At 16.0% G+C, this 10,531-nt stretch overlaps 3 protein-coding genes across 3 annotated transcripts; 2 read left to right on the plus strand and 1 right to left on the minus strand.

The window, feature by feature from the left end:
• Positions 1-789: 789 nt before the first annotated feature.
• PGAL8A_00144600 (conserved Plasmodium protein, unknown function) lies at positions 790-5,400 on the minus strand (the record flags this gene model as incomplete). The annotated part of the gene is made up of 1 exon (XM_028674985.1): positions 790-5,400. One exon carries the CDS (start codon positions 5,398-5,400, stop codon positions 790-792), a length of 4,611 nt encoding a protein of 1,536 aa, XP_028526562.1.
• Positions 5,401-7,115: 1,715 nt separating this feature from the next.
• Positions 7,116-8,354, plus strand: PDXK (pyridoxine kinase, putative; the record flags this gene model as incomplete). Its single annotated transcript, XM_028674986.1, has 3 exons — positions 7,116-7,934; positions 8,089-8,134; positions 8,281-8,354. The coding sequence occupies 3 exons, from the start codon at positions 7,116-7,118 to the stop codon at positions 8,352-8,354; spliced, it is 939 nt and encodes a 312-aa protein (XP_028526563.1).
• A 426-nt stretch (positions 8,355-8,780) lies between these two features.
• Positions 8,781-9,449, plus strand: PGAL8A_00144800 (conserved Plasmodium protein, unknown function; the record flags this gene model as incomplete). Its single annotated transcript, XM_028674987.1, has 2 exons — positions 8,781-8,978; positions 9,210-9,449. The coding sequence occupies 2 exons, from the start codon at positions 8,781-8,783 to the stop codon at positions 9,447-9,449; spliced, it is 438 nt and encodes a 145-aa protein (XP_028526564.1).
• Positions 9,450-10,531: the final 1,082 nt, after the last annotated feature.

Raw genomic sequence — 10,531 nt, forward strand, 5'->3', positions numbered from 1 at the left:
AAAAATAAAAAAATACTTCCTTAAAAAAAAATCTATATGAATATAGTAAAGATTTATAGTTTTAATATACATAAAAAAAAAAAAAAAAAAGTAAAATAAAATAAAAAAAATAAAGATACATGAAAAAAAAGAACACACAAAATAAATAAATGTATATATATATATATATATATATATATATATATATATATATATATATATATATATATATATATATATAATGAAAAAAAGAATAATTTTAAAATTAAAAATAAAACGTAAAAATGTTAAAGGATTAAAAAATATATATTAAATTATATTAAATTTATAAATAAAAATAAAATTATAACAAAGATAATAATTATTAAAAATTTATTATATTTTTATGATCTTAAAAATATTAGGAAAAAATTGAATTATAAAACAAAAATACTAACATGGGAATACATATAAATTATATAAAATATTCTAAAGCATTCTATATATTAGAAAAATAGTTCCCTTTTCTACCAAACATAATTACACTTTTTATTATTTTATTTTTTAACACGAAGTATATACAAAAAATGAAAAATAAAAAATTATAAATGTATAAAAAAAAATTAAACAAATAAGAAATATATATATTTGTAATTTAACAAAACATCTTACAACATAGCATATTTTACATTCAATAAAAATATGCATAGAAAGCTTATAATATTATCAAGCATAAATAAAATTTATCAAATAATGAAAATTAATAACTTTTTTTTTTTTTTTTTATAAAAAAGAAATAAAAAATAAGGGAAATTTTTTTTTTTTAAAAATTTACAAAGGATAAAACAAAGTAGGAAATAAAAAAATACAAAAACACGTACTATCATCAAAATTTCCTTTAGTTACAGTATTTTTAACTATATCTTTAGCCAACTTAATGCATTCTTTTTTTGTTATCATATATTTATGCAATTGTGAATTTATATCATTTTTTGTGTTTAAATCAGGAGTAAAGGTATTATAGATTTTGTAAATTTTTTGAATTTTTTTATAAATAGATTTATTTTTTATTAAAATATTTAATATAAAAAGAGGGTTAATAAATTCAAATACTCCATCAGAGGCAATAATTAACAAATGAAAAAAATTTTTTTTATCTATTCTATATAAAAAATTTTTATTTAAATTAGAATTTTTAATATTTATATATGGAACAAATTGCTCATTCAAATATGAATTTAATTTTTCTTTTTTATTTTGAGATTTATTAATATTATCAACAGTGAAATTTTCTCTATGAACCTTGAAAAATTGTTGAATAGATTCTTTTTTTTTATATTCTTCTTTATCGTTATCACCTTCCCCTTTTATATTTTTTAACGAGTATAGATTTTCATCAAAGTTCTTACAATTATTTGAATTAATATTATCATCAGAATTAAGTAAATGTCTCATATTAGAAATTTCTATTTTACTATTTTGAAATTTTTTTTTATAGTTATTTAAAAGAACTATATTATTTATAGAATTTATTTTACCATAACTACTTAAAATATAATTTTTTTTACATTTATTGCAATTTATACTTTTGTAAATATAATGAATATTATTAAAGAAGTTAATATTATTCATATTATACTTGTAAATATTGGAAGTATTTGATAAAATATTTATTCCTTTATATTTTTTTTTTATATCATAATCACCTATAACCCTAGAAGGGTGCAAACAGCCATCTAATCTATTAAATTTTACTAAATCATACGAAAAGTTTCCTATATTTATCTGTTTTTCTTCATTTAAAATAAAATCATTAATTTTTATTATTTTTTCGTTTAACTCTTTATCTAGTTTAATATCCTTTTTTCCCTTTTTTTTTTTTTTTTTTCCACTAATATTATCACTACATTCACTCTGTTTGTTATTATTATCACTATTATTATTATTATTATTATTATTATAATTTCCACCTTCGATTTGGTTATGATTATAATTGTAATCATTTTTAATATTATTATAATAATATAACTTATACATTCTTAAATATTCATAATAGTTATTGCAGTTGTGTTCAGAATTTAATTCATTATAAGACAAGGAATTTAAGTTTATTACAAAAGAGTTATAATGTGATTTATTTTCTTTTCCACTATGAAAATTATTTTCATATGGGCTATTTTTCTCATTAATTATATTGCATTTTTTATTTTTTTTTTTTTTTATTAGTTTTTCCCTTTTCTCGTTGTATTCAAATTTATCTAAATCAAAGGTTATTAAAGCACATTTACTATCACCAACATTACTTACATAAATATGATTATTTTTTATTAGTAGATTTATAATACACGATCCGCAACACTTACTTAAATTTTGTTGAGCACAAATTTTGTAGTATAATAAATCTAATATAGGATATAATAATTTAAAAGTAAAATGAATATTAAAAAAAGTATGAATTAGAAGAAAATAAAAGATTTTATGAATGTTATGAATTAAAAATAGAGAAGCGTGTGAATCACTATGTCCATCGCATATTGTAAATAAATGCATATCATATTCATTATTTATATTTGTATTATTTTCTAATCTTATATTTCTTAAATTGTTATTATCTAAATTTTTACTATTTTCTAAATTTTTATAATTTTCTATATTATGTCCTTTTTTATTTTTTTTCAAATTTTCATAATATTCTTGAAAAAGTTGTCTCCTCGTATATACTAAATATTTTTTCATTTCAGGCTTTATTCTCCCTTTTAAATAACTAAAATTATCTTCCCTTTTTGAATTTAAATTTTTTTCTATACTAGATTTATTTCTATATATAGCATTAACATAATTATTACTTTTTTTTTTTGTTTTTTCATCTTTCATATTAATTATCTTCTCTTTATTTTCATAACTCTCCATATCTGAATATGAACACATGTAATTCTTTGTCAAATTTTCTTTGCTCTTTACTTTTTTTTTATAATTACTTATATACAATTGATTTATTATATATCTTTTCAAATGTTCATTTTTCTTTTCATAGTTGTCAAAAAATTTATGCACATTTTCATCTAATAAATTAATAGGAAATGGATATTTAAAATCATGATTACTTCTGCAAAAATTAAGTAAATAATCATTGAACAGATTATCATACTTGTTAAGGTATCTACAAGTTTTGCATTTAATTAAATATTCGTTTAATGTATATTTTTCTATTATTTTTTCATTTAAAAATAAAACATTTTTTTTCTTCTTTTTTATCTGACTTACATATGGAGCATAACTTTCATCATTTTTATCTGTGATTAAAGGATTGATATTATTTACATCCTCATTATTATTATTAAAGTTATTATTGCTATTATTATCATTATAATTAATATTATTAAAATTACCTTTACAAGTAGTAGTATTACAATGTTTTTCTTGATTTTTATTTAAATATCTATTTGAATAATTTAAATAATTATATTCATCTGAACCACTAGAATTATTAGAATCATTTAAACCATAAAACATTTCATTCTTTCTTTTTTTTTTTTCTTTAATACTATTTGAAACATTAAATAAATAATTAAAATATGATATTTCAAATTTTTTTTCTTTATTAATAACCTGACTTTTCTTACACGATTTACATAAAAAATTATAATTTTGTAGTACATTAATATTTTGATGAGTATAATAAACATTTTCTTCATTGTCTTTCATTAAATTTCTATCTTCCTTTATGTTATAATTTATGCCATCTAATTCATATCTTATATTCATATCATTAGTTCTTTTACTTTTCCCTTCTCTCTTATCATTATGGTTTTTTTTTGATAAATTATTATTTTTTTCTTGAAAAAAATAATTATAAATAATGTGATAATTGCTTTTTGAATCTTCTTCTAAAGTGCCATTTAAGGAATATAAAGGAAGAGAAAATTTTACATAAACTTTGGGGATTTCATCATTGTAACAATTTATTAATTCATCTTTTATATATTTTATATTATTTTCTTTGTTTATATATGAATTCATGATTTTATAATCATCTTTGTTTCTACTAATAAAAGATGAGTTTATGTTGAATATCTCAAATAATTCCTCAAAAAAATTATATTTCTTTTTTTTCTTCATATAGTTAAAAAGATTGCTTATTTCTTTTAAAATTTTATACGAGCTAAATAATGTATGGGATGCAGTCTCTTCATTTGCATGATATTTTCCTTTTTTACAATAAAAACCATATGTAAAGGTAAAAGAGTTGTTAATGGATTCATTTTTTTCTTTTTTGTTTTTTATAATGTTCATATATTTATCAATATACATATAATTACTAGAGCTATTGAAATGTTTTCTATATTTTGAAATAAAACAATTATAGCATAATTTTTTCTCTATAACATATTCATAATTTGTGTATTTTTTTATATTATTTATTAAAGAATTCATCATCATAGATTTATTCAAATATAAATAATTTTGATTATTTTTTATATTAGTTCTTTGATCAATGTTTAAAGATTCATTATTTTGTATATTGTTATTACTGTTCTTTATTTCATTTGGTAAATATGATAAAAAATAATGTTCTATATCTTTTTCATTGTTTTTTGTAAATTTCTTATTGTCATTTAATACTTTTTTATCTTCAAGTATATTATAGTATATTTCATTTTCTTCATAATTTATAGTACAATCATTTTCTAAATTTTTATCATAATTAAAATTAAACAGTTTGTTGGTGCCATTAATGTTTTTATAATTTAAAGTTTCACTATCCTCTAATTTTTCTGTATTTTCTTCTTTTTTGTTTTTATAAAGTGAATCATAATTATATTCTTCAAATTTGTTATTTTTCATATTCTTACAGAAATTATTTCCAATATTTATCGCATTTTTTATCATATTTTTTTTATATTTATCAATTTTGTTATTTTTTGATTCTTTTTTATTATCTTCGTATTTGTCTTTTTGTTTATTATTTTTGTTTGTTTCATGATCGTATCTTTCAACAACTTTTTTTTCTTTTTTAATTATTTTATTTTTATCTTTTTTATCTATTATATATTTATTGCTTTCGTCTTTTTCTTTTTGGGTACTATAATTTTTAGAAAAATTATTTGAGCATTTCTTTATTTTTTCATTTTTAATTATATATTCTTTAAGTTTTATCGTTTCACTATTAATACTTCTATCAATTTTTATTTTTGATTGTCTTTTAATAGAAAAAGAAACATTTCTTTTATCATTTTTCTTTTCTTTTATTTTTACTGTTTTAAATTTCTTATTATGATAATATTTTTCATCTTTTAAAAAATGAATGTAGGAATTATCTTTATTTTCTTTTAATGGAAAATTGACATTTTTTATATTATTTTTTTTTAACAAAATATCGAAGCAATTTTCATATTCACTGTGTAAATCATTTTTCTTATTAGTTAATACTTTTGAAGTCATATCGTTTTTTTTATATATTTATTTTTTAATTTTTTTTGCTTTTATATATATATATATATATGTATATATATATATATTATTTTTCTTTTTATATACACTTTCTATAGTAAATACAAAAAAAAAAAAAAAAAAGACATTCTTATAAGTATGATTTTATTTTATTATTACTAAAAATTTTTAATTCATTTTTATATTATTGAAAAAATTGTATATATATAAAAGAAAAAAAAAAAAAAAAAAAAAAAATTTTCATTAGCTAAAATAATTTAAGCTAAAATTAAAAAAAAAATAAAAAAATTTCAAAATAGTATAATACAAATCAACAATTAAATACTATATTTTGAAGAATTAACTTCAAGTAAAAATAAAACAAAATAATAAATATAAAAATATAATTCATACTTAAATATGAATATTATATTAATTAACCTTGATTTCATATTGAAAAAAAAAAAAAAAAATATAATTAAAAAATATATTTATATTATAATTACATGGTGTGTACTTTTTCGTTCTTCTATAAGTATATATATATATATATATTTGTGCCAAATATTAAATTTATTAAATATTTAAATAAATTATTTTTATGGAATATGTGTAGCTATAATAAATAATTAAATATACATACAAAATAAAAAATTTGTTATTTTTAAAGAATTTATTATTAATATTTAAATTAATAATAAATATTATGATTATATATAAAAATAATAAATCAAAAAATATTTGAAAGAACTAATAAAAAAAAGCTATACCTTCAAAAGAAAAAAAAATTAGAAAAAATTTTTTATCATAAAAATATTTAAATAATCAATCATTACAAAAACAAATTACAAAATTTATATATATATTTAAGGATTAAATTCTCTTAACAAAAAAAAAAAAAAAAAAATTAAATTATATAAAATAATATTTTTACATTTAAAAAAGTAAATTTTTTCAAGATTTAAACTATAAATGAAATAATAAAAATATAGCTAATGAATTTATTTAATAAAAGACATAGATACTCTTTAGTCTGTTTAAAAAAAAAAAATAAATAAAATAAAATAAAAGTAACTTTTATTATTTTATATTATTTTAAATTATTTTGAACTATGCACTTGTTACTTATTAATTGAGTATTACAATTATGTTATCTCATAAATGGTTTAAAATTAATAACTTTATATATAATATATATTACATACTTAAATTAGTTCGTTTTCCAAATATAAAGATTTTAATTTTTCTGAGGTTACATATATTATATAATTGTAATTCTTTTCTTTCTTTTATTGATGGTGATCAAAGTAATTCACGCACTCATTTCTAAGTAAAAGAGTGAAATTAAGTTGAAAAAAAAAAAAAAAAAAACATTCATAATTTGATGATTAAGTATAACTTTTTTAATTTTTTATTTTTTTATTTTTACGTAAGTTTAATATTGTATAATTCAAATCGTGATAATTTTTATGTTATATATAGAGATAATATGGATAAAATTATAAAATCTACAAAAAATGAATAATATAAGTTTATGAAAATTTTATAAGCCCTTTTTCCTCTTTTTTTATTTTAAATAATACAATTAATTCAATTGAAATTAATATTCTTATTTGTTATAAAAACAAAAATTCTTTTATTATATATCTTTTTTTTTTTATATATTTTAATCTTTTATTTATATTCCCTTTTTTTTCTTTTCTTTTTTCCTTAATTTTCTAACATAGATGAATAAAGAAAATATTATTTCAATTCAATCACAAGTTTTTGATGGATTTTGTGGAAATAATGTTGCTATTTTTGTTCTAAGAAGAAGAGGGCATATTCCTAAAATATTGAATACCGTTCAATATTATTCTAAATTTAAACATATTGGTGTAGAAATAAAAAGTGAAGAATTAAAAACAATTTTAAATGAATTTAATGAGAGCATACAAAATGTAGATAACAATATATATTTTCTAACAGGATATATTAGATCAAAGGAATGTGTTGAAACAGTTATTAATAATATTATAGAATTGAAAAAAAAAAAAAAAGCAATATGTTCAAATGAAAAAATATTAAAAAAAGATAACTATTTAATTGAAAATTTAATAGATGAAAATTTTTTTTGGATTTGTGATCCTGTAATGGGAGATAATGGAAAATTATATGTTGATAATGGTGTGGTTAATACTTATAAAAATTTTATTTCTTTTGCTGATATAATAACACCAAATCAATATGAGTTAGAATTATTATGCAATACTAAAATATCTGATGAAAATGATGTAATTAATTCTATAAAATCTTTGTTATTTAAAGGAGTAAAAATAGTTATAGTTACTTCTATTAATTATATTTTTGATAAAGATAATTTATATTTATATATTGGGTTTTTAAATAATAAAAATAAACCAGTTTGCTTTAAGTATAAATTTTTAAGATTTGATTTTAATATATGTGGTACAGGTGATTTATTTTCTTCTTTATTATTATCTTTTATAACTAGACAAAAGGGAAATATTCTTCTAATTATTTCACAAGTTTTAAATATATTACAAGTTTGAATAAAAAAAAATTAAAAATTTTTTTTTTTTAAAAATATATATATATATTTAATCATCCACTTATATTAATATATATCTTTCTTATTTCATAATTTCCCTTAAAATGTATTATATTTTTAAAAATAAATTTTTTTTTATTCTTTTTTAGAATGTCATAAAAAATAGTTTAAATTCTTTAGAATTACTTATAATAGGTTTAATAAAAAAAAAAGAATAGATTATAGTATCTTTTTTTTTTTTTTTTTTAATAATTTTTGTTATATTTTTTTGTTGCACAATGATATATTTTAATTTAATTTATTTTATTAATTTTATTCTTTTTTTCTTTTTCACTTTTTAGAAAACCAAGATATAATAGCGAGTAATGGGCTAAACGGAACTATGATTAAAGAAGAAGAAGTTTTTATTCCTTAAATTTTTTATCTTTCTTTTTTGTATAATTCCGTATAATATTAAAATATATTATAACAATAAAAAACAAGAAAAAAAAAGTTTATAAATAAATTTGAAACCTTAAAAAAAATACTCAAAACTTTTTTTTACTTTTTTAAATAAAATAATTTAGTGATTTATATAATTATAAATTTTATAACATTTTTATTTTTAGTATTATATAATTTTTTTTTTCCTATTTCAAACGTTCAAATTAACAATAAATAATTTATTTTAAAAAAAATGATAAAAAAAAAAAAAAAGAAAAAAAGATGAATAAAGGAGTTTCTTTTAATATTTTTATAAGAAATTCATTTTGAATTTGTTGTCTCTATTAAATTTTTTTTTTTATATATTCTTTAATATATTTTTATTTTATAAAACACACAAAAAAATTATAGCAAAAAGATGTCGTATGGGTGGCTTACAGAAAGTACAGTTTTCAAGAAAAAAGAAGAAATAATTGAATTAAGCAAAGATAAATTGTTTAATGAAAGTAAAAATAACAAAAAAAGTGAAAATAGTATTGATAAATTAAATAATATCGTTAATTCTTATCTTCAAAATATAAAAGAAAAAAAAAAAAATCCAATAGGAAAAAAAAAAGTATTAAAAATAAAAATAATTGAAAATTATTTTATAATATATTATATATATAAATTTTAAGAAATCACATAAGAAAATATTTATAATGAATTCAAATTAATATACATAATAATTAAATGAAACAATTTGTTAGTAAATAACAATGTAAATATAATTAATATATTTTATCATGTTAAATTTATGTTTATATGTATATATTAAATTAATATAATTTTTCTTTCTTTTATGTAGTTAAGCTATTTTGAAAATTTGTATAATTCTAAAAATGATGGAGTTGAAAAAAGAAACGAACAAGATAAGACTAATTTATCTTTAAAAAAGAAAATAAATAAAAAAGAAAAGTATGAGCAACTTAAAAAAAAAGGATCTAATAACTATAATTGCTTAGTAAACTTTGAATTAAAAAAAGATTTAGAACATGAATTAGAAGAAATTAGGAAATTAAAAGAAAAAAAGATTAAAAATTTATAACTTATCAAGAAAAAATTTATTATTTAAAATATATTTAAATTTTTATTTTTTTTTTTTTATTCATTTTTCCATAATATTATTATTTGGAATATGTCAAAATTAATAATACAAGTTACTAAAGGAAAATGAGGAAAGTAGTGAACAAAAATATAGACTATTTTTTTGTATGTTTTGTGAAACATAAAAATATAGAATTAAAATATTTGAAATAACAGGGTTAAGAAATATTTAATAAGGAAAATATTAGTAAAATTTCACTAATAAGAATTATTGTTAAAACTTATTTTCTTGATTTTCAAGGATAAATTCTAAATGCTATGTCAACCGATATTGATAAAAAAAAAAAAAAAAAAAAGGAAGATTAGCATTTATTTCTGATAATTTTCATTTATATAATACAAATATATTTGAAAATGGTATAATTTAAATTTTAAAAATATATTTCCTTAACTAATTTCCCTTTGCTTTTTTTTTTTTTTTTTTTCTTAGTAAAAAAGGAAAATTTATAGATATCTTAATATTTATTGTTATATACCCAAAATATAACAACGTAATATTTAGAAGTATATGAAATACTGAAATTGTTTAACAAAAAGTAATTTTTACGTATAAAAATTATTATGATACTTTTCTTTAAAAATGAGAGCAAAAATGAGATATATATATCCGTTAAAGTAGAAAATAGATAATGTTTAAAATTAAAAAAAAAAAAAAAAAGAAAAACAATAAGATAAAACTTACAGTCAAAAATTAGAAAACATTTTTATTTTACTTCAAATAAGTTGAATCAACAACTACTGTTTTTAAATATTAAAAAAAATGTTTTTTTAATGGTTATATACTCACTGAAATTTATATATTTAGTTAAAACATTCTATTTTTTCTACTATTTATTAATATATTTTTTATTTGGTATTATCTTTTTCTTTTTTTTTTACATTAAATATTATATTCAAAAAATAAAATATAATGTAAATGTATTTTTTTGATTCTTACAAAAAAAAATTTATAATATGCATAAATTTCCTTTAGTTTTTTTTTTTTTTTCGTATTAAGACAAAAAAAAAAAAAAAAAAAAAAAA

This window comes from Plasmodium gallinaceum (assembly GCF_900005855.1).
Source record: "Plasmodium gallinaceum strain 8A genome assembly, contig: PGAL8A_v1_65, whole genome shotgun sequence".
Lineage (NCBI taxonomy): Eukaryota > Apicomplexa > Aconoidasida > Haemosporida > Plasmodiidae > Plasmodium > Plasmodium gallinaceum.